Source organism: Gambusia affinis, linkage group LG10 (assembly GCF_019740435.1).
Source record: "Gambusia affinis linkage group LG10, SWU_Gaff_1.0, whole genome shotgun sequence".
NCBI lineage: Eukaryota > Metazoa > Chordata > Actinopteri > Cyprinodontiformes > Poeciliidae > Gambusia > Gambusia affinis.
Window position 1 is genome coordinate 845,413 of NC_057877.1, and position 20,396 is coordinate 865,808.

The 20,396-nt window shown below is 37.8% G+C and overlaps 1 protein-coding gene across 2 annotated transcripts; it reads left to right on the forward strand.

Annotated features, from left to right (window-relative positions):
• Window positions 1-297: 297 nt before the first annotated feature.
• Window positions 298-18,952, forward strand: sass6 (SAS-6 centriolar assembly protein). Of its 2 annotated transcripts, none has more exons than XM_044128979.1 (16): window positions 298-541; window positions 4,424-4,478; window positions 4,628-4,707; window positions 4,802-4,906; window positions 5,456-5,624; window positions 6,978-7,055; window positions 8,676-8,795; window positions 11,619-11,810; window positions 12,914-13,108; window positions 13,599-13,688; window positions 15,428-15,607; window positions 16,911-16,992; window positions 17,482-17,591; window positions 17,742-17,833; window positions 18,414-18,528; window positions 18,690-18,952. In XM_044128979.1, the coding sequence occupies exons 1-16, from the start codon at window positions 480-482 to the stop codon at window positions 18,699-18,701; spliced, it is 1,737 nt and encodes a 578-aa protein (XP_043984914.1). In that variant the 5' UTR covers window positions 298-479; the 3' UTR covers window positions 18,702-18,952. The 2 variants fall into 2 exon arrangements, with proteins under 2 accessions (XP_043984914.1, XP_043984912.1); XM_044128977.1 differs by having other exon boundaries at window positions 299-541; window positions 18,437-18,528.
• The last annotated feature ends 1,444 nt before the right edge of the window (window positions 18,953-20,396 follow it).

Consider the following 20,396-nt stretch of genomic DNA (forward strand, 5'->3'; position numbering starts at 1 on the left):
GTAGGAGCAAAAGAGAGCAATTAGTGCTGTCCAGATTAAGATTGAATTATATAAGGTTAAATAAAATGTATGATAGTCCAGAAAACCACCCTGCTACTTCACTTTGTGATTGTGAGCATGTTGGGCATCTTATTATGCATTATTCAAAATATTAGAACAAAAAGGGAACAAAAGGGAAAAAGGTTGTAATTTAGAAAATAAAATCCTGGCTACGGAACGTGTGGAAGGAAATTACATTTCGTGTCAGAACGGGCTCCTACTCTAGAATTTATTTTTCAAGTCCCTGTCCTACACACTCCGGTACGGTAGGTGGCAGTAAGGCAACATTGTCATCCCCCCAAAAAACATAAGGACTGGGAAGAAGAAGTTAAAACAGTTGGCGGCTGAAAGCGGCAAAAGCTCTAGGCAACAAGACAGCTGAAGCTGTTAGCTTTTGTAATCGGCCTCTTCAGTAGCTTTCTAGTTTGAACATCACCATCATGGAAGAACTGTTCAACAAAGTCTTACAGGTTCATGTGAAGCATAAGGACTGCGAGGAAAGGTATGCTAACTCCGCCCAGCTGAGCTCCTTTAGAACCGGTGTATATCTGATCTGTAATATACCTACGGGTGGTTAAGTTGGGTTATTCCACACTGGTTACTGATTCTCTAGAGTAGGCTGAGATTCATATAAACCTGCAAACTACGGCCCCTGTGCTGTCTGTCAGGCTGACCAGTCTTCCAGTTCAGTTTGTTTTAAAGAGACAGCAACCCTTCAGAGGTGGAAAATAGGATGACCTGGGTCTGCAAGAGCACAGAAATGTTATTAGCCACAGGTCATGTTCTGTTCTCATGCTTTCCTCCATGAAGCATCTTTAATGCTGCTCCTCCGGTACACTATCTGTTGCAGTCTGATGAACTCAGTTTGCTGTTCATTCTCTCAATAGCTCATCTTAAGGCTCAGTTTAACATACAATCCCATTACAGTTTTATACCTAACTAAATCAAGAAAACTGATAGTCATAATACGAAAACAACATAATGCTGTTCTAACCTTTTTAAATGAACAAATAAATAAAAAATTGGCGCTTTCTAGTCAAAATAAATACCTCTAATCTTTGTCTTTAAGAAGAGAATCATAAAGGCTCTTCTAATTCTCACTGTCAGGAATCCACCAGTCAATGTTCACTCCCATCTCACCAGTGCTACCAGGGCCCACTGTCAGAGCAGACATGTTATCAGGATACAGCACAAACTCCAGATAAATTGTTACTGACAAAACCTTAATAAACTTGCAAATATTGTAAGCATGATTTGTAGAATAACAAGAATCTTAGCCCTCCATATATTCTTCTTAGCTGAAAACCTTGTCTTCATCCAGCCCAACCTTACATCACAATGTCTGTATTAAAGTGGCATGGTTGATGAACTGCATGACCTTTCTATGGCCGTAAATATTACAGCTCATAAAATGTGTACATATTAGAAATTTTAAATTCACATTTATGACTGTATCCAAAATAGGCCAGGGTGTATTTGTTTATTGTGAGGGAACACAATTAAGAGGAAATGCAATAGTCTTAATACAATTAAGAGGAAATCTAATACAATTAAGAGGAAATGCAATACTTTTGCGAGGAAAAGCAAAAGAAAATTTTCCCCATGTCCCCTAGGGGGGCTCCGTAGCATAGCATGGCTGTGCCAGATCCACCGGTGGTTTTTTTTTTGTTTGTTTGTTTTTTTAAAATAAATTCATTCATATTCAATCTGACACAGAATTGGTGATGAATGTATGTATTTGTGTTTGTTTTTTGGTAATGGTTCAAAATAAAAATAATTAACTGTCAGTCTGACACAAAAGCCATGGCATACGTCAAAGAAGCTAGAAGTTACCATTAAGCTGTAGCTGGCACCCTGTGCCATGTGCCAATAGCCAGGTGCCAGTAGCAAGTCACTGCAGCCCGTGGCATCTAAGGCAACTGTCACCGGAAGTGCTCCGGCAGCCCTTGGCAGGTGCCAGTATGGCCCTCGCACTCCCACCGTTGTTCCTGTGTACTTCACATGCGCGTTCATGCTGAAGAGTTTGAGTGCCTAGTATGTGCCACATTGTCCACATCCACCCTTCGCCCCGCCCATTTTGGGTACTATTTCCGTCCCCACACGAAGCCCGCATTTTGATGGGCTTCAGCGACCCGTATTACCTACAGTTCATTGTTGTGACGTTTTGAGTTAAAACGTGGATTTATGGCAATGTTTTGTTGTTTTTTCCAGTCTTTATAAAAAAGTCAAACAAAATAGCATGACAAGGCACACATTAGTAATAAAAAAGTTGATATGATAAACTGAACAGAAAAATGAAGAAATAAGAAGAATAGTCACAAACTAACTGTAAAGAAAGTAAAACAAAGTGTCACAAATGCAAGGACACCCTGGACAGGTTGCCAGTCCATCGCAGACATTTTAGTTCCATTAGTCTTTTTATTTTTCAAATGTAGCATCAGGCATTTTTTAAATTATTCTTTATACATGTCGCATGTTTGTCCTTAACTTGATCTTTGTTAGCACATTAACTCCACTTTAAACAAAACTAACTTTTAGCTGCATAAATGAGTAAAAAACCATCATGTTTCTAGTCAAATCACAGACTGTTAAATTGAATATTAGTACATTTTAATGTGTATTTTTGCCATCTTGGAAATATGGAAAGTTCATTGAGCAAGCTGTTGCAAAAAAAAAAAAAAGAATAAAATCAGTTTTCAAAAGTATTGAAATTATTTTTGTTTCACTCTACTGAACATGTGCGATTACGTAGAATTTTCTGTATACAGCAAGTCAAACACATATTTCCAGCAATGACTTAGGAAAGCAAAAATATCTTTACATTTAAAATAATTTGTTTTGTAGTTGTATTTTTAACAGCACAAATGCCTAAACAGTGACATCGACATCCAGCCATTTTGGATGTCGAAGTTACGACACAGGGGCGTACTGTCCAAATTCTTACATTTTTGCATGCACCTGCGCACTCAAACCCTTATGTGCACTTGACTGAATCTACACTTCGCAGAGGGGCGTAGGGTGAGCACTGAGCTTTGGGACTGGGCCTATGAAGTCGCGGCAGCCCTTGGCACCTTATGGCAGCTGTTACCGGAAGTGCCACGAATTGAGCCTGCTGTCTCACATATAATGGACATCAAAAATCCAACCAGGGGGTCAAATATGCTATTGGATGCTGAAGCTTTGGTGTACATCACTTAACAAATATTACAGTAATTTGCATTTGTTATGTTAGAAACAATATAGCGATGATGACGGAAATTTGATGCATCTACAACTTTAATCAGATTCTACTCTTACTCCTTAGTTATAAAACCCTAGAGGAAATTATAAGTCAACTCAGCTCCAGTTCCTGCTGTCTGGATGTCCTACCCTCACATTTCTTTAAGAAAGTTCTGCCTGTTATTGCTACTGATCTGATCCAAATAGTAAACTCATCGCTCTCATCAGGTGTTTTCCCCAGGCTTTGAAAACAGCAGTAATCAAACCACTGATAAAAAAGAACAATCTAGACAAATCATTACTGCAGAATTAAAGGCCAATCTCTGACCTCCCATTCATCAGTAAAGTTATTGAAAAAGCTGTGTATCGGGCGTGCTGTGGTGGCGTAGGGGATAGCGCGACCCACATTTGGAGGCCTTCAGTCCTTGAAGCGGCGGTCGTAGGTTTGATTCCCAGACCCGGCCGACGTTTGCCGCATGTATTCACCCCTCTCCTTCACCCCTTCCTGTCAGCCTACTTTCGAATAAGGGACACTAGAGCCCACAAAAGACCCCCTGGCGGGCGTGCTGCGGTGGCGTAGGGAGTAGCGCGACCCACATTTGGAGGCCTTGAGTCCTCAACACGGCCGTCGCGGGTTCGATTCCCGGACCCGACAACATTTGCCGCATGTTTTCCCCTCTCTCCTTCCCCCTTTCCTGTCTACTGTCATATAAGGGACACTAGAGCCCACAAAAGACCCCCTGATGGGGGGAAAAAAAGAGAAAAAACTGTGTATCTTCAGTCGCATTGATTATTGCAATAGCGTCTTCACAGGTTTGACCAACAAATCAATCAAACAGCTGCAGCTGATCCAGAATGCTGCTGCTAGAGTTCTGACTAAAACCAGGAAGATAGAGCACATAACACCAGAATAGACTTTAAAATACTGTTGTTAGTTTATAAATCACTGAACGATTTAGCACCACAAAACATTAAAGATCTACTGCTGTTGTATCAATTTTCCAAACCTCTCAGGTCTTCTGGTTCTGGTCTGCTCTGCATCTCCAGAACCAGAACCAAACGAGGAGAACCAGCATTCAGCGTCTACGCACCACAAATCTGGAACAAACTTCCAGAAAACTTGGCTTTATAGCCAAGCAAAGTATAACTTGGTTTAATTTTACAGGAAAGCAAATGTCCGTGCCACTATTGAGCTGTCAACTACTCCAGTTCACAGAAGGGTGAGTAGAACTTTTCATGAACTGTCCCAATAACGTATTGTGAAAGTGCAGCACACATAGATGGACAGTATGCCTAAGCAACATTTATTCATTATTTTACCTGTTTACATGTTGTGTTAATTAATTTATTTCTCTTTTTAAAATATTAGGATCTTCTAGTAAAGTTAACTGATGATGCAGACCCATATTTTCTTTTCACCCTTCCTATATCAGAAGAAGACTTCCAAAGGTTTGTATTTTCTAAAGAATATCAGACTGTGTTTAAAATTGAAATCAGAGTTTTTATTTATTTTTTTTGTTGTTGCTTTTGTGTGTTTGAGTAGTTTGAAAGTGCAGCAGGGTCTGTTGATAGACTTTGCATCATTTCCTCAGAAGTTTATTGACCTGCTTAACCTGTGTGACTTGGAGCAAGACTCAGACAATCCCAGGTATGAGCAAATGTTTTTCACCATGAAATCCAGTCAAATAATACAAATATAATGTAATTGTAAAAATAATAAATATTTTTGTCATTCATTTCAGAAAGGAAACTTGTATATTATGTTTATTCATATTTATTTGAAATATTTCAAAGCTTTATTTCTTTTAATTTTGATGATTACGACTTATGACAGTCAAAATATTGTGGAAAAAATGTGTTTGTGTATATATATATATATATATATATATATATATATATATATATATATATATATATATATATATATATATATATATATATAGATCTTGACTCTACATAGACTACACGTGGAATGTTGTCTGAAGCTTTTTGTGGGATTTTGTTGATTTTTGTGGTTAAGGTTTTGCAGGTCTACCTGATTGTGGCTTGGTTTCATTGGAATTCCACATTTTTTTACTCTGTGTAAATGTGGACGCAGAATTTTATTGCCTTTGATGGTATTTTCAATAAATTAAATAATCACCATTCAATAATTATCACTATTATTTATCCAGTATTTTCCAATGTATGTTCACAGGTTTCTCCTTCATTTGACATGCCAGTCTACAATGGTGGAGGGCTGTGCCACCTTCAGCGTAGTAGAGACAAATGCTTTCAAACACTTGAACCACTTATCTCTGCGGCTTATTCAAGGCTCAAACAAAGAAGTGAAAGAATATTTGGCAGCCTGTCTGGCGTCTTTGAAGGTTAGCTCACACATCATTGTTTCACTGTTCTGTGTCACAGAACTCTGCAGTGAGATCCGGGCTGCGTCATGTTGTCAATTTTACATGTCTGCTGTTACTGATCGAAACAAGATGTGAAAACTGACAGCACTGTAGATGGTGTGATGATGCCAGATTTTTCTCTGAAATTGCATTCAGAAATAGAGTGTGCCATCTTGGTTTTTTAGCCAGGATGAAATGGTTTGTGGTTTTAATGATTACCATGATATTAATAAATATTAAATAAACATTACTATATTTATTTGAAAATAAAATGACCATTTAAATTATATCTAGTCTGGCCCCACATTTGGTGCTGAAAATATCCGGCGTCTGCCAACTGTTAGGTCCAGATGGACGCAGTAGTGGATCGGTGGTGGATGGCCACCACGTCCCAACACAGCTGTGACGTCAGCAAGGAGGTGGTGGAGTCATTTTTTGGGCCAGAATCATGGAGAGAAAGAGATCTAAGGATGGAATCCAGTTCATATCAAAACAGCTCTGGGAAGGTTTTCTGACATCCTGCAGAGAAATTCCAGCAGAAACTTTCCACAAACTCACAAGTTCAATGGACACAAGAATTGTGCTGTGATATCAAAGAAGGTCCTATGTTAACATGGAACTCGGTTTGTTGAGATGTTTTTGATTGAAATAGCTTTTGATTTTAGTACATGTGATCACTTAATGCTGCACATTCAAAGAATGACAGTTTGCAGTTCTTTATAATCCATAAGATGTTTAGAAAATCTGCTGTGCATAATAATTTGGAACAGTGCATTTTGAGTTTTTTATTTTTGAAAAAAAATACTGCTCTTATTGGGAGCTTTGTTCAGTAAAGTTTGATTTATACTGTAATAGTTCATAACTTAAAAATTATACTGACCATCATTTGCATTGACCATTTAAGAAAATCAGAAAATTTCACTTGCATAATAATTTGGAACACAGTATATAGTGGATTATATTTTTTCCTCCAAAGCTATGGAGAAAAAGATTTTGATTTTAAAAAAATGTTTTGTTAGAAATATTTGTGATTTATTTTGTCATTGCTTACCTCTGATTACAGAGCAAATCTTTGTTCTAAATACAGAAAAAATGAATTTCTTTTGTTCTGTCCTGATGAGTAAGATATACACTGTTTTGGTCATATCTTGGGCTGGTATTGATTTCTGTTCCATCTAAATATGTCAATCCACTCCATCTTATAAGAATGTTTAACCCTAATATAGCCATTTACTTCTGGAACTTGTCACTTGGAAATGAATGAACACTTTGCAGAGAAGACATTAATGGGATACAATAGTACTGATGAGTCTTGTTTTCTCAATGTTTCAGGCAGAAAAACAGGCTTTAGACAGGAAGCTCAAGGAGACTGAAGACGATCTGTCTAGGCAGCTGAGTTACACTCAGCAGGTGAGTGAATGAGTTTGACCCTACAAACAAAAAAATCCACCACCAGTGTATAGATATAGTTTACTGACATAATCTAGAATCTTCATCTTATTTACCGTAGGAAATCTGAAAAGTTACTTCTTCAACAGAGGATCAGTGTTTGTCAATGCTTGTTTTAATTTAGATGCTTTTTGATAAGTCTTAGTGTAATTTAGAGTTTATATTGGCCCTAAAATAGTCTAACCTGACCTGGTCCTATCCTATGGTCATTGTTGTCTGTCTGATCCAGCCAGACTAATCCACTTTAATTAGAGTCCTGCTGCTACCAATTTAAAAAACTTCTAGACGTCTCATTTGCCCTCTGCTGGTTTTGCGTTGTAACGTCCACTACTTTCAGCTTTGAACATCTTCCAGCTCCATTTTGTCATTTGTTGTAATGGCAGGGTGAGTCAAGTGCAAATCTTCTGGGATGTGTGATTGACAAGCGAGTACACCTGGCAGGGTAGGCCCACATGTGCATGAAGGATGTTGTACTTGTTACGGTCCAACTTCTGCATCTCCTCTTTTGTCTTTAGTCACCAGGGTAAACTACCTCGTCCTCTATTTAGACTGCAATAAGTAGATGAACAAAATTTTATATTGTGCATTTTTGTTTGATTATGTCGGTGCTGTTTGTGTTGTAGGTTTACTGAAATTGCACTCCAGATCGCCCGTACATCAACCATTTGTTTTTAACCTGAATTTTAGGCTGGGTTCTAATCTGCAGCGTAGTTGTTCACACCTGTCACTAAAATCTGCCCTGAAAAGTGAGATCAGTTACCTATAAAGCGACCACCTGCTTTGTTGGGACCCTGAGGATTGTACGTTTTTCATAAACTGAGATGATGTCCCATATTTTGATTGTTTTCAAAGACATTCAGCTATCCATGTATGATGCACATTAATTTTGAATGAGAAAATCAAATACAATCAAGCAAAACGATACATTAATTTTTAGATATGTGACTGTTATTACATCATGTCAGACTAGTAAAATCACCAAAGTGTGGTCCGTGTAGTATTCTATAGTACATCCATTTCTTTCTGTGTGAAATGAACAGTTTCCTCCTAGATCTCTGACCTCATGCTCAGAACTGTGAATGTCCTCTAGCCTGCCACCAACAAACTAATACGCATATCTTTGTCTGTTTTGACCATTCTTAATATTAATTTACATTAGTATTTCCAATATGTCTCCAGCATTGTGGTCAAGTTTAGTCATAGTGAGATTTAACAAGTAGAAACCAACCCACATAATATAGAATTTATGAATTAAAAAAGACCTCTTGTCTGTATTGATCTCATGCAACATTCTAATTGCATAACTGAATTTTGTAAGCTCTAATCATCAAATTACGAGAAACAAGGCATGGGAATATTTCTCTTCATGTGTAATGAATCTACATTATGTAAGTTTCACTTTCTGAAATGAGTGACAACAGATGTTGAGTATTTGATGTTATGTTGATGTTAGTTTAATTTTTGGAGCTACACTTATAAAGTACACTGAAACTGTTATGTGTAGAATGTGTCAGAGTATTGCTGTAGCCTTTAAGAAGCAGAGCCAAAGATATTTAGCAATGGATGTGTGTTCTCTTCTAGACTCTGTCTGAAAAGACTAAAGAGCTGGAGAAACTGCGGTCAGAGTGGACGAATAAGACCAGCTCGCTTTCTAGCCGTCATTCTGAGGAGTTGCAGTTAGAGAGGGAGAAAATTTTAGAGGTAAGACTCAGTTCCTTGTTTTCAAGTAAAACATTTAAAATTCAACACCTAAGATCAGCAAAGGACAGGTAAGCTGATCTCTGGAAAGCCACAACAGCTGGAGGCAAGCAGACTCTAGACTGCTGTAACCGCAGCCAAAATAACACTGGTGGCTATTTTGGTAAATATAGAGAGGAAGACTTACAGCTAACAAATTATTAGCTGGGCTGCAAAGATCACATTTCACTGCAACAGGTCCTGGACCACTATCAGTTGTTCACTTGCACTGCTAATCCACCTCCTTTCGTATTGCCACTCCTTTTAAAGACGTTGGAGACATAAATAATACCATGCAGCCATGTCTCAGCGAAACACGTTGTCCGATGATACACAACCATATTATTCAAGGACACATAACATGCATTTAAGAATTGATAATGTGATTATGAACAAGTGGGACCTTCATAAAATAATTAAGTGTGAAATCGGAGCTGCAGATATCTCAAATCTCTTTTCTATCCAGGTAAAATTAAACTTAAATAGTAGGAGGAACAACACAATTTAGAAATTAAACATTGGCATTCTAAACAAGAAAGAAGTAAAAGAACAAATAAAACAATATATAGAAAAAAATGACAATGAAGGAATGAGTCCAATAGACTTATGGGATGCATGTAAAGTAGTGATCAGAGGGAAACTGATAGCTGTAGCCTCTAAATACTATCAGAGAAAAAGAGTCTTGAATCTTAATTTGGTGGGAAAATTAAAAATTCTCAAAATAAGATGTCAAGCAACCTATCTATCAATTTCTTAAAGAAATTAAAAATACTTAAAAAGAAATTAACAACCTTCTGAAAGGAGAGCTCCAGAAAAAATTCAGATATCTAAAACAAGACTATTATGAACAGAGAGCTATGGCAAACAGATTGCTGGCAAGGCAACTCAGAAAGCAGCAAGCAGCAAATACCATACATAAGATTAGAAACCCCTCCACAAATCATTTCCAGCAGGGGTGCTCAATACGTGGATCGCGGGAAGGTTTGAGTCAATCTCGGCAGTAAGGTGACAAACTGAACGCTGCCAGGACGCTGAGACCAGCACTTCCTCGTCTGACAAGCTTATTAAAAATATTCACCAAGATCCAAAACGCTTGTAGCTTCATTAAAGAATAATAATTTTTAAAAATCTACAAAACGTGTTAATATTAATATTTTCAGTAATTATTGTTTCAACAAGGTGTTGCGCAATTCAGTGCGTAACAGTTCCATTAACACACACAAAAAAAGGCGACTCCAAGACCGACTGGCTAGCAGAGCAGGAGTTTAAATTAGCTAATCAACCACCGCTGTGTTCAGGGAGCGCTTATTAATAATCGAGAAATAAATATCAAGCCTGGAAACCTGATATAGTAACGGACTGAATGCATGTTTTTAACGTAATCTCTGCTTGACTTGCGGGGCGCAGGCGGTTGCCATGGCAACGGGTGTGCTTACACGACAAAGAAAGAGAGAGAGGGAGTAAAAAGGTAGGAGTGGTTATTTTACCTTTGTTTACCTTGTCAGCCGCTGTAGTTTCTAAACATTGGATTAATTACCTCATTTGTTTGTGAGTATACGTCATTCATAACAAACATCAAATAGGACAAATATATTTCATTAATTTTTAACAAACAATTGGCTTCTACCACAATAATTATGTGAAATTAAATTAATTATATCCCAACTTTAGAATATTTGTCTTTACCTTAACGTGTTTTATGGTTCCTCCTATCAGTCTGAGATGTACCATACTGAGGTCATCAAACCAAATTTCAGATCTACCATAACTGACTGATAACTCCTGGCCTCAAGTTTGCAACCAGCTTCTGACTGAGAAACCAGTAACCTCCTCCTAGTCAGAATCTCACTGAGGAAGAAACTGCATTAGGTTTTCTATCACTTTATTATTTCTACTGTAACTGATGTACATTTTGCAAATAAAATAAGTCAATAGAGTTTAATTTACAATTTTTATGTCTATGTGTCATAAGGTAGATCTCAGCTGGCTGGTGAGAGAAAAAGTTAATCTTGGTCTCAAAAAGTTTGGGCACCCCTGATTTATAGTATAATCAAGAAGATACCTTTAGAGAGTACCAAAACAACCACCTTCCTCAAAAGATGCTGAAAAAAACACATTTCTTAATTCTCTGGTCTTGCCTACAGTTGCCTATTTAACTATCTAGTTACTCACTCCTAACTCTGCACTTTCCGCAAGTATCCTGAAAGAGGTTTGGTTTTCAGTTTTACATTGAAGTTTTCCCTACTCTACGACATTCCAACGTCTTCAGTCATACGCAATGTTGTGGTTGGACAGAATAGTAAGGTCACTTAACAGGTTAAACACTTAACATTCTCAGAGACTGGCCTTGTTGGACCAGGTATCGTATCCCTGCAGAGTAATTTGTAGCACCAGAGAGAAAAAATGAGTCTTGCTCACACCTTGTCTATCTCACAACAATTGGGACTGGTTAAAGAACGGAATGATAAAGAGGAAGAATTTTAGGTCTTTGGGCTCATACTTCAGGAGTCACCAGGCCCCTGTAGTCTTAGAGCATTGACCATTAACACTCAGAATATTCAATCTCACTAAAGAAGATGCCATTTTCTTGATATAAAAGGGAGCCACTGAAGAGAAAGTTAAACTCGAGAAACATTTTGCATTTTTGAGCATTTTCAGGCATTTTGAGGTTGTATGAAAAAAATGTTAACATTTAAAGCTGAAAGAGTCAAGCATACTATTGCTTTGCCTGTTCTGCAAGAGTTTGAGGTAAAATCAAATTATCTTTGTCTTTGTTCTGTTATTTAGTTGCAAAGCAGATTTCAGCATGAGACAGAGCAACTGCGTCAGGAGCTGGAGACTGCTCATAGGAAGAGCTCACAGCAGCTCCAAAGCAGACTGACTGAGCTGGAGACGTCCTGCAGGGAGCAGACTGAGAGGAGGTATAAGAACGAGTCCATCATCCGAGACCTAAAAATCAAACTATCTGGGTCGGAAGAGGTAGGTGATGGGGCTGTGGCCTGCTGCTGCTTTTACACTTCACATGTTTAAAAACACAGTCATGCATTGTCTGGCTTTTGTCGTGAAGTAGCTTTCTGCTGTGTGAGCGCAATGTTTTATAAGCGGATGTTTCTTGTGACGTGCCACTTTCAGCTTTTGGCTGTACATAGATTTTCAGTCTAGATCCTAGATGTTTTCTGATGATATCCCTGCCCACACAAGGGGTGTGGACAAACCCCTCCATCTTCCCCCACAAGAAGATTGCAACATATAGTAATTGTAGGTGTCCACAGTTAATGTTGTTGATATTTATTAGGCTTTTTAAGTAATGCGAAGTCACACTCTGTGTCACCAACGCTCATACCCACTGAATCAGGCGTGTTTGTATGCAGGTGAATACAAGCTAGTAGACAGAGAGGCCAAAGAAAGACAGTTGCAAGGCAATAATATCAGCGTGTTGTAACCCTCTTGTGGTCGTAGCACGACATCGCTCAGGAGGAGAGCAGCAGATGTCATGGTCGGACAGCAGGGAAGCAGTGTGTGTGTGATGGGAAAAGGGGGTTTGTAGTTGTCCTGTCAATCTGTCATTTTCTGAAACGACACAAAAAAAAACTTTTATAAGCGCAAACTGGGCCGGTAAAATCCTGCCGGACTGCGCGCAGAGTAAAAATTTGTCCCACAGCGCATCTCTTACTGGTGGGGGTTTGTCGGAGCATATTAAGATTTAGATTAATTTAACATTTGCTACATTATTAATGTTATTGATCCAAGGTTATGCTAATGGTAGATATATTTTTATTTATTTAGTTTTGCTTAGACCCTTCTCATCAGGTCAGCCTCCTGCTGTGATTAACAAGCAAAAGCAGCTGCTGTGGATAATCTCATTGATTGGTGAAGGAGTGAAACAGCTTTTCTACCACAAAATTAACATTTATATTTGAACTTTTGTATGAAGTCAACCCTGAGAATATTTCTGTTATTTTCATAAGTAAAGAACTCGCTCCTTTTTGAAACCAGAAAACTCTCCATGACATTCATTGACTCTCATACATTCATTGCTTGAAGTGTTGTGTTGTAAATCTGTTTTCTGTTTACGTGTGCAGGAATGCCAGCGTTTAAAGCAGCAGGTCCTGAGTCTCAGGAGGGAGAACAGCACTCTTGACACAGAGGTCCATGAAAAGGAGCGTGTAGTGAGCCAGCTGCAGGTCAGAGTGGCTGTTCTGGAGCAGGAGGTCAAAGATAAGGAGATGGTGATGTATCGCACCAAGGAGGTGTTGGAGGCCACTCAGCAGCAGAAGGTTGGAGCTAGTTCTTCCCTAGTGCTTCCACAGTCATGTTTGTGGGTCAACTGAGGTCATAATAAATATTCTTGGTTATTTAAGTAACTTTTATTTTAGTGTCGTTTTCATTTTTTTATTTGCATAATTGATTTTTATTTATATTCAAGAACTGAAATGTGTAGATTTGCTTTCACCCTGGTCTGGTCTTCATGTTGTATTCCTTACAACAAACAGTGTTTGTCTATGAAAGCCCTGGCCTTTTCTGAAGGGAACTAAGAGAATATATCATATATCATCTAATTATTAAACTCTGTGTATCTGAATCTCATGTCTGTTCACAAACACTATAAGGTGTCTTTATCAGAGCCGTGATGCATTGATTTCCCATGTCAACCACTGAATAAAGATGAAATTCTGGGAGGGGTTTCTCACATGTTTACTCACATTTTCTATTATCAAAATCTGTGATTTCTTCAGACACATTTTAACTTTTTTATCTATGTTGTAGGAATCAGTGGAGGAAAGTGCAGAAAATAAGGAAGTTCAGTTGAGAAAACTTGAAGCAACAGTGAAATCACTGTCAGAAGAACTGCTAAAGGTTTGTAAAGGTCACTATTGTGTCACCCCTTGAACAGAACGTGTCACCTAAGGCATATCAAGTTATCAGTGATAGCTGGGTTACTAGAACACAGACTTGGTGTTTTGTTTCCTGTTGGCTCTTTTTTTAGTATTTCTGGTGGGAAAAACTATTGCTGATGTTGAAAGATTTATTTTAATCTACTAATTGTCTGTTATCAAATGGATAAGTAGGGTTATCATCCTCGTATGAGTGCACGTACTGTGCACGTACCAAGAGGAAGACAGACTCTGATATGTTCAGTTGATGGTTATTCATTTTCTTACTAAAGGGGCAGTATTATGTAAAATCAACCTTTTTGAGCTTAACATCGTGTCATGATGCCTGGGGCGATGCCTTGATTCCTTCATGTATGTTTGAGGAGTCCTTGACACGGCAACTATTCAGGGGTAGGGGTCGGGTTAAGGTTGTAAACCCTAACCCTATTCCTTGTATTATAAATGTAAACAATTAATCTGACTATTCAGGGGGACCCCTGAATAGTTGCCGTGAATATCAAATCAAATTTTATTAGTATAGCACATTTCAGCAGCAAGGCATTTCAGCAGTAAGGCTTTACATCAAATCAAACACAAAAACACAATGCAACATAGAATCAACAATAAAAACAGAACATCAAGTCAGATTCCGTCAATAAATTTGCGATTGATTACGTTTCAAATAAAACTCTAAACAAGTGGGTTTTTAGTTGAGATTTAAAGGAAGTCAGTGTTTCAGCTGTTTTACGGTTTTCTGGAAGTTTGTTCCAGATTTTTGGTGCATAGATGTTAAATGCCGCTTCTCCTTGTTTGGTTCTGGTTCTGGGGATGCAGAGCAGAACCAGAACCAGAAGACCTGAGAGGTCTGGAAGGTTGATACAACAGCAGCAGATCTTTAATGTATTGTGGTGCTAAACCATTCAGTGATTTATAAACTAACAACAGTATTTTAAAATCTATTATTTGAGCGACAGGGAGCCAGTGGAGAGACTTTAAAACTGGTGTTATGTGCTCCATCTTCCTGGTTTTAGTGAGAACGCGAGCAGCAGCATTCTGGATCAGCTGCATTCTGGATCAGCTGCAGCTGTTTGATTGATTTGTTGGACAGACCTGTGAAAAGGTCTGTCCAACAAATGCTTGTTCCCACAAAGCTCCTCCTCACAGCTACTTCTCTCATCACAGTAGACAACAATTGTTTACAGTGCAGGCTATTTCCTGTAAACTTTGTGACATTGAACTAGCTAGGGCTGTAACGATTCCTCAAATGATTTGTGTAACTTGATTATTAAAATTCCTCGAGAAAAATGTATCTGCCTCGAAGCTTCATTAAATTATGTTTTATTATTTAGTGCACCGTGTTCTGGCCGGGTCATTATTTGAATTGCACAGCGTTCTCATTTCCGCCTATGACTTGTTGATGAAAGCTAAGTATTATTAGTATAACATCTCATTTTCAACTTTGGCCTTGGAGGATTTTATTGACTGATGATAATGTCTGTGTTTTTGTTGTTTGGGGGACCAATAAGCACCCTTAAAATGACTCGATTAGTCGTAACAATAATCAATAATCAAGTACTTGATTACTAAAATATTTGTTTACAACAGCCCTAGAACTGGTGCATTACATATGTCATGGGCAAATGTTAGCAACTGGATAACTTTTTTTTTTGTTTTTCTACTGATTTGTTTCAGTGTTCAATGTAAATTTTTTTATTGTTTTAGGCTAATGGGATAATACAGAAACTGCAAGGAGAGGTTCGAGGTCTTGTTGGAAAAGTAAAGGTCAAAAATACTGTGACTGTGTCACAGGAAAAAGTTCTTCGAGAGACGCAAGCTAAACTTGAAAGTGTTGACAAGGATCTACAGTGTGCTCAGAGGCAGCTCCTAAGTAAGGAAGAGGAGGTATGTCTGATATGTTGTGTTTTTACTGAGCTTTCATGTGGTGTAGACATGTTATTAATTTTATTTCCCTCAAGCTTATTTTCACACCATGTAAGCTTTTATAAGTCTAATTTGGGGCATAGCAGTTAATTGTCTTCTTCACATTGTATGGAAACAAAAATAACTTTAAAGAATCAAAAATGGAGCAAAATGACTATTTTGAGATCATTTTTGGCACCAGTGGCCTTTATTGAACAGTGAGTAGACTGGAGCTGTCAAACTGCCCTGGGGCAACTGTGGCTACCATCCAGTAGCAAGCTACCATCAAGGCAAGTCATTTATGATGATGTTTGATAATGCCAAGGAGGCCTTCCAAACTCACACTTGCAGCTCATGACTAAAGATAAATTGTTAAAATATGGAAAATCTAGTTGAGTTATAATTAATTTTTTTTTTCCTATAGCATTAATTCATAACAAATATCATCTCGAGATGCTTTACTAAAAAAGCTATTTCAATTCAATCACAGTCAGGGACCAAACAGTACAGCAGTACAGGCTATGAATTCAAAAAGTGGGCTTTTATTTACTCCAAAAATCTGAAAAATTATTGACAAAATCAACACTTAAACTGGCATGCCATTAAAAGAGGTCAACTCAGTCCACTAAACTCGGAATCATAACTGATAAAACTCTTAGACAGACTTAAGACAAGCTGACCCCCTGAAATGAACATTAGGGCACTTAAATACTGCTCTAGTTAAATCATATACACACAATAGGAGATGATAAATTGGCTGCCACATGACGACTAACACAAAACAATAAAATAAATCCCAAAACGCAACCTTTCCCCCATCCCTCCCCATACTGAAGCATGTGGTTGTCTAATGAGGCCATCAGCAGTATTTCAGGACTCTCAGCCCTTAGTCCCACCTTTTGCCTGACAGGAAGGAGAGGCCAAACACCCAGGTAACCAAAACAGAAAGAATTATTAATACGACATAAAATTAAATTTTGACCTAGCAGTGCTGATATGTGTACACTCCATATAAAAATTGCAAGGTGTGATAGAAAAGTGAATCAATAATACATTATATAATAACGAATATTTAACTTAATGTAAACTAACCAACTATACTAAAGTGAAACCCAGTTGTGGTGAGGTGTGGATCTTACCCTGTGTGACTTGCCATTGCACACACAAACATTAAAATCAAACACTTTATTTTAGAAGCCTGGCTTATTTAGAGAATATTTTAAAATCTCCTTGTATTATAAATGTAAACAATTAATCTGAAAAATATTGTATTTGTATATTACAGGTCAAAGAACTGAAGGAGCATTTGGAAATGACAGTACAAAAGCTAAACGAAAGCAAAGAAGTTTTAAAAACAAATGAAAATGGTAAGGAACCTGCTGCAGAGTCTTTTATCCCTCATTTAACAAGATTAATTATAGTTTACCTTAGAAACCCAGGAATGCATCTCAGATTCATGCATTGATATAATACAACAGGCTGCGAGTTTTGGTAAATGTTTCCTCTACCTACATTCCCCAGAATGCTGTGTGATTGATATTGATATAGTGTTATTGATTTATTATCCATCAGCAGGAACATGTAGAGGTGTCGTTGGGATGAGGCTACATGCTGAGGTGCCTGGCCTCCGTCTGCTAACACCCCCCACTCTGGCCCACTCAGTTATATATATTCTGTATAACATTTGTGTTTGTACAGATTATTGAAAAAGAAACGTTTTACCTGAAGCAAGAGCCACAGTTGAACACTAAGCTTATCAGTGAAGCATGGCTTCCAGTAAAAGGCCTGCACTCTGCTCAGCTCTAAGCAATGAACTGATGAATTCTTTTCAATGCCACTTCTCTCTGCGTTTGCAGTTATAAACTGGCTTAATAAGCAGCTAAATGAAGTTCAACTATCCAAAAAGCCACTGCCTGCTGAACCTCTGGACATTTCTCCAGGATTATCCACACTAACGGGACTCAGGGTATGAAGAGATTTCCTCATAGGTTTTCAACTTTTTGTAATTAACATCTTAACTCCAAACCAGCAAGCTCTTTTTATTTTGCATCTTCATCAATACTGTGACTTTGATACACATAACTGTAGGCGTGTGTGCGTATGTACTTATTTCCAGGTGCAGTTTCACCCTCAGGCTGGTAAATCTGCTGTCTCATCAGACGTTACTCCTGCTGATCACAGAGTTCGTCTGACACTCAACAGACAGTTGTGAGTTCAGCTCAAAATACTTTTCACCCAACCAATAACAAAACGTAAGCTTCTGTGTTCTTATAAGCACAGCTATAAGCACTCTGAACTGCAATTTGGTCCTGAGTTGAATATTTATATATTTATATATATATATATATATATATATATATATTCAACTAACCCTAACCCTAAATATATATATAAATATGTAAATATTCAACTCAGGACCAAATTGCAGTTCAGAATCAGAATTGTATGACGGAGCAATAGGGCCATCTAAGAAAAAATAAAAACAATAAGATTACAAGATCTTAATATTACAAGAACAAACTCATTGGGGAATAAAGCTGAAAGAATACAAGAAAAAAGTTGTTATATTCTGAGAATAAAGTCTTAATTTCACCAGAATAAAGTCATATTATGGTTTTATTTTTTTTATTTTATTACCATGGTCTTATTTTTCAGTGGTCCTGCATCCTATTGTGTGGACACACATTTTATCTCAATTATTTACAGAAAGTGACTATGTTGGTCTACATGTAGACGAGGCTTAAGTCTCCTAGAGGAAACCACATGTTTGAGTGTTGTTTTTTTAAAGCTGGTGTTTCCTCCTGTGGGCAGTGGAGATTCTGCTGGTCTGGATCCCAAGTACTTCAGCAACGGAGAGGATGGCATCTCAGCCTACTCTTTATCATCAAATATTATCCAAAGAGGTAAAACTGCTGAACATTTGCAAATTGAGCAGTTGGTAGTCTTTTCTTTGCTACATGCATTCTTCAGTGTAGTAATACTTTTAAATTAAACATATGTTAGGATTTTTGAAAAACTTTATTGAAACATCTCCATTCATGAATCTTTTTTTTTTTTTTTTAAGAGTTGGCCCTGAAAACAAAGCCTTCTGGGACCTCTGCATACTTCTCGTCATGAGGAGGCCAGCACTTCCTCTGGTGTCATCCCATGTGTCTTAAGAGCTTTCCATTATAAACAAAACCAATGCTGTACCTTGGTATTTTAATTTTTCAAAGCTTTTTGCTCTTATTTGGTGTTGCTTTCCCATGTTATTGTTGTTCAACTTGTTTTTGTGACTCTTTGGCTTCAAATTAAACTTTTCAAAATGTTGATTTTTCTTACTTTAAATTGTATTTCCATTTTTGTTGTGTCAGGTAGTAATTTCAGTTATTAACTTGAAGGGATGAATAAAAGGCTTAAATGTTATGGAGAATTTTAAGTCAAACATTAGCTGGAGGTTTGTTGTTATTGTGAATCAGTCATTGTAGATTTCCACCTACATTTCTCATTTTCAGTATTCAGTCCATAAGTCAAGTTTTTTTTTCCAACATACTGAACACTGAGGATACCAGCCATTGTCACTGCTGTCGTCAAGCATAGTGTTAAAATGTTGACGCTCCTGAGCACAAATCAGACAGAGGTTCCCTGCTGTTGAAGACCTAGGTCAGGCGTCTGATAGGTACTGTTTACTTCAAACCACCTCAGGCTATGGTTAAGCATCTTCTACTCAAACCTTCTGGAGGCTGTCATGCTCACTGCTGCAAGTCAAGTTCAGAGATGTCTACGGTATACAGTTTTAATTCATGTTGAATAAGAGAGCAGCTTTAAAACTACTCAAATTCAAGAAATAGTTGGGGCGTTCTTCAAATTTGAAGAAAATTTAGAATTTCAAGAGCTGATATTTTATTCGTAACACAACATGGCTAAGAAGCGTTTAAGCCAGAAACTTTACAATGCCATAAAATATTTGGGACAGGAGCAGCATCTCCTCTTACCAACAGTTTCTGAAGGTTTTGTGTTGGACTTTGGGCCCATACTTGCCTGATGTAGGATTCCATCTGCTGAAGAGTTTGTGGTCATCTTAGTTTTTATCATAGTTCTTCATTTATTAATGCAACAAATATTCTCTACATTTGGGCTTCTTGGGACACCAGGACTCTTCTCTGGTGAAGTGTCCACTGTATGCCGCATTCCATCGTTTTGCTGATTTCCATGATGCCTTCCGTAAAATAGACGTCCAAAAGAAGAAACAGGATCGAAAATTTGAGAGAACGATTCAAATGTATACAGCCATGCCTGAAAGTTAGCATCTAATACATGATGTAGCTAAGGTAAAACTCTGGATTGGATAAAGTAGACATAAAAAGGCTAAATTTGGACTGATAAGTCTAGATTTATTTTGTTCCAAAGTAATGGATGCATCAGGGCCCAAAGGCAGGTGAAGTGATCCACGTCCAGTTAGGATTTATAAGCCTTAATATGATGGAGTTGTTTGCTCAGCTTTCTTTCATGTTTCTCAGTTTGATGATATCTGGATCTGTTTGACTTGGACTAAAGCAGTGGTTTATAAAACATTGTCCTCAAGTTCTCTGAGATTCCAGGATGTACAGATATAGCATCTGTAAGGAAACATGAATGGGTCAGATCTTGTGACAGTAAAGCTGCTATGTTTCATCTTGCCATGCAAGTGTCACATCCATCCAAAATGTTTTTGCATCAGTCCAACCATCCAAATGCCATGTCGCATGACATCCCTTTCATCATCTCTTTTGATGAACTCTCATTTTGTATG

What these genes read in the sequence shown, in the direction of transcription:
- sass6 (XM_044128977.1), top strand. Translation starts at nt 480, where the DNA reads ATGGAAGAACTGTTCAACAAAGTCTTACAGGTTCATGTGAAGCATAAG. An exon ending in AGCTGAGTTACACTCAGCAG is followed by an intron (nt 7,056 to 8,675) that starts GTGAGTGAATGA and finishes GTTCTCTTCTAG; the next exon opens with ACTCTGTCTGAAAAGACTAA. An exon ending in AACTATCTGGGTCGGAAGAG is followed by an intron (nt 11,811 to 12,913) that starts GTAGGTGATGGG and finishes TTACGTGTGCAG; the next exon opens with GAATGCCAGCGTTTAAAGCA.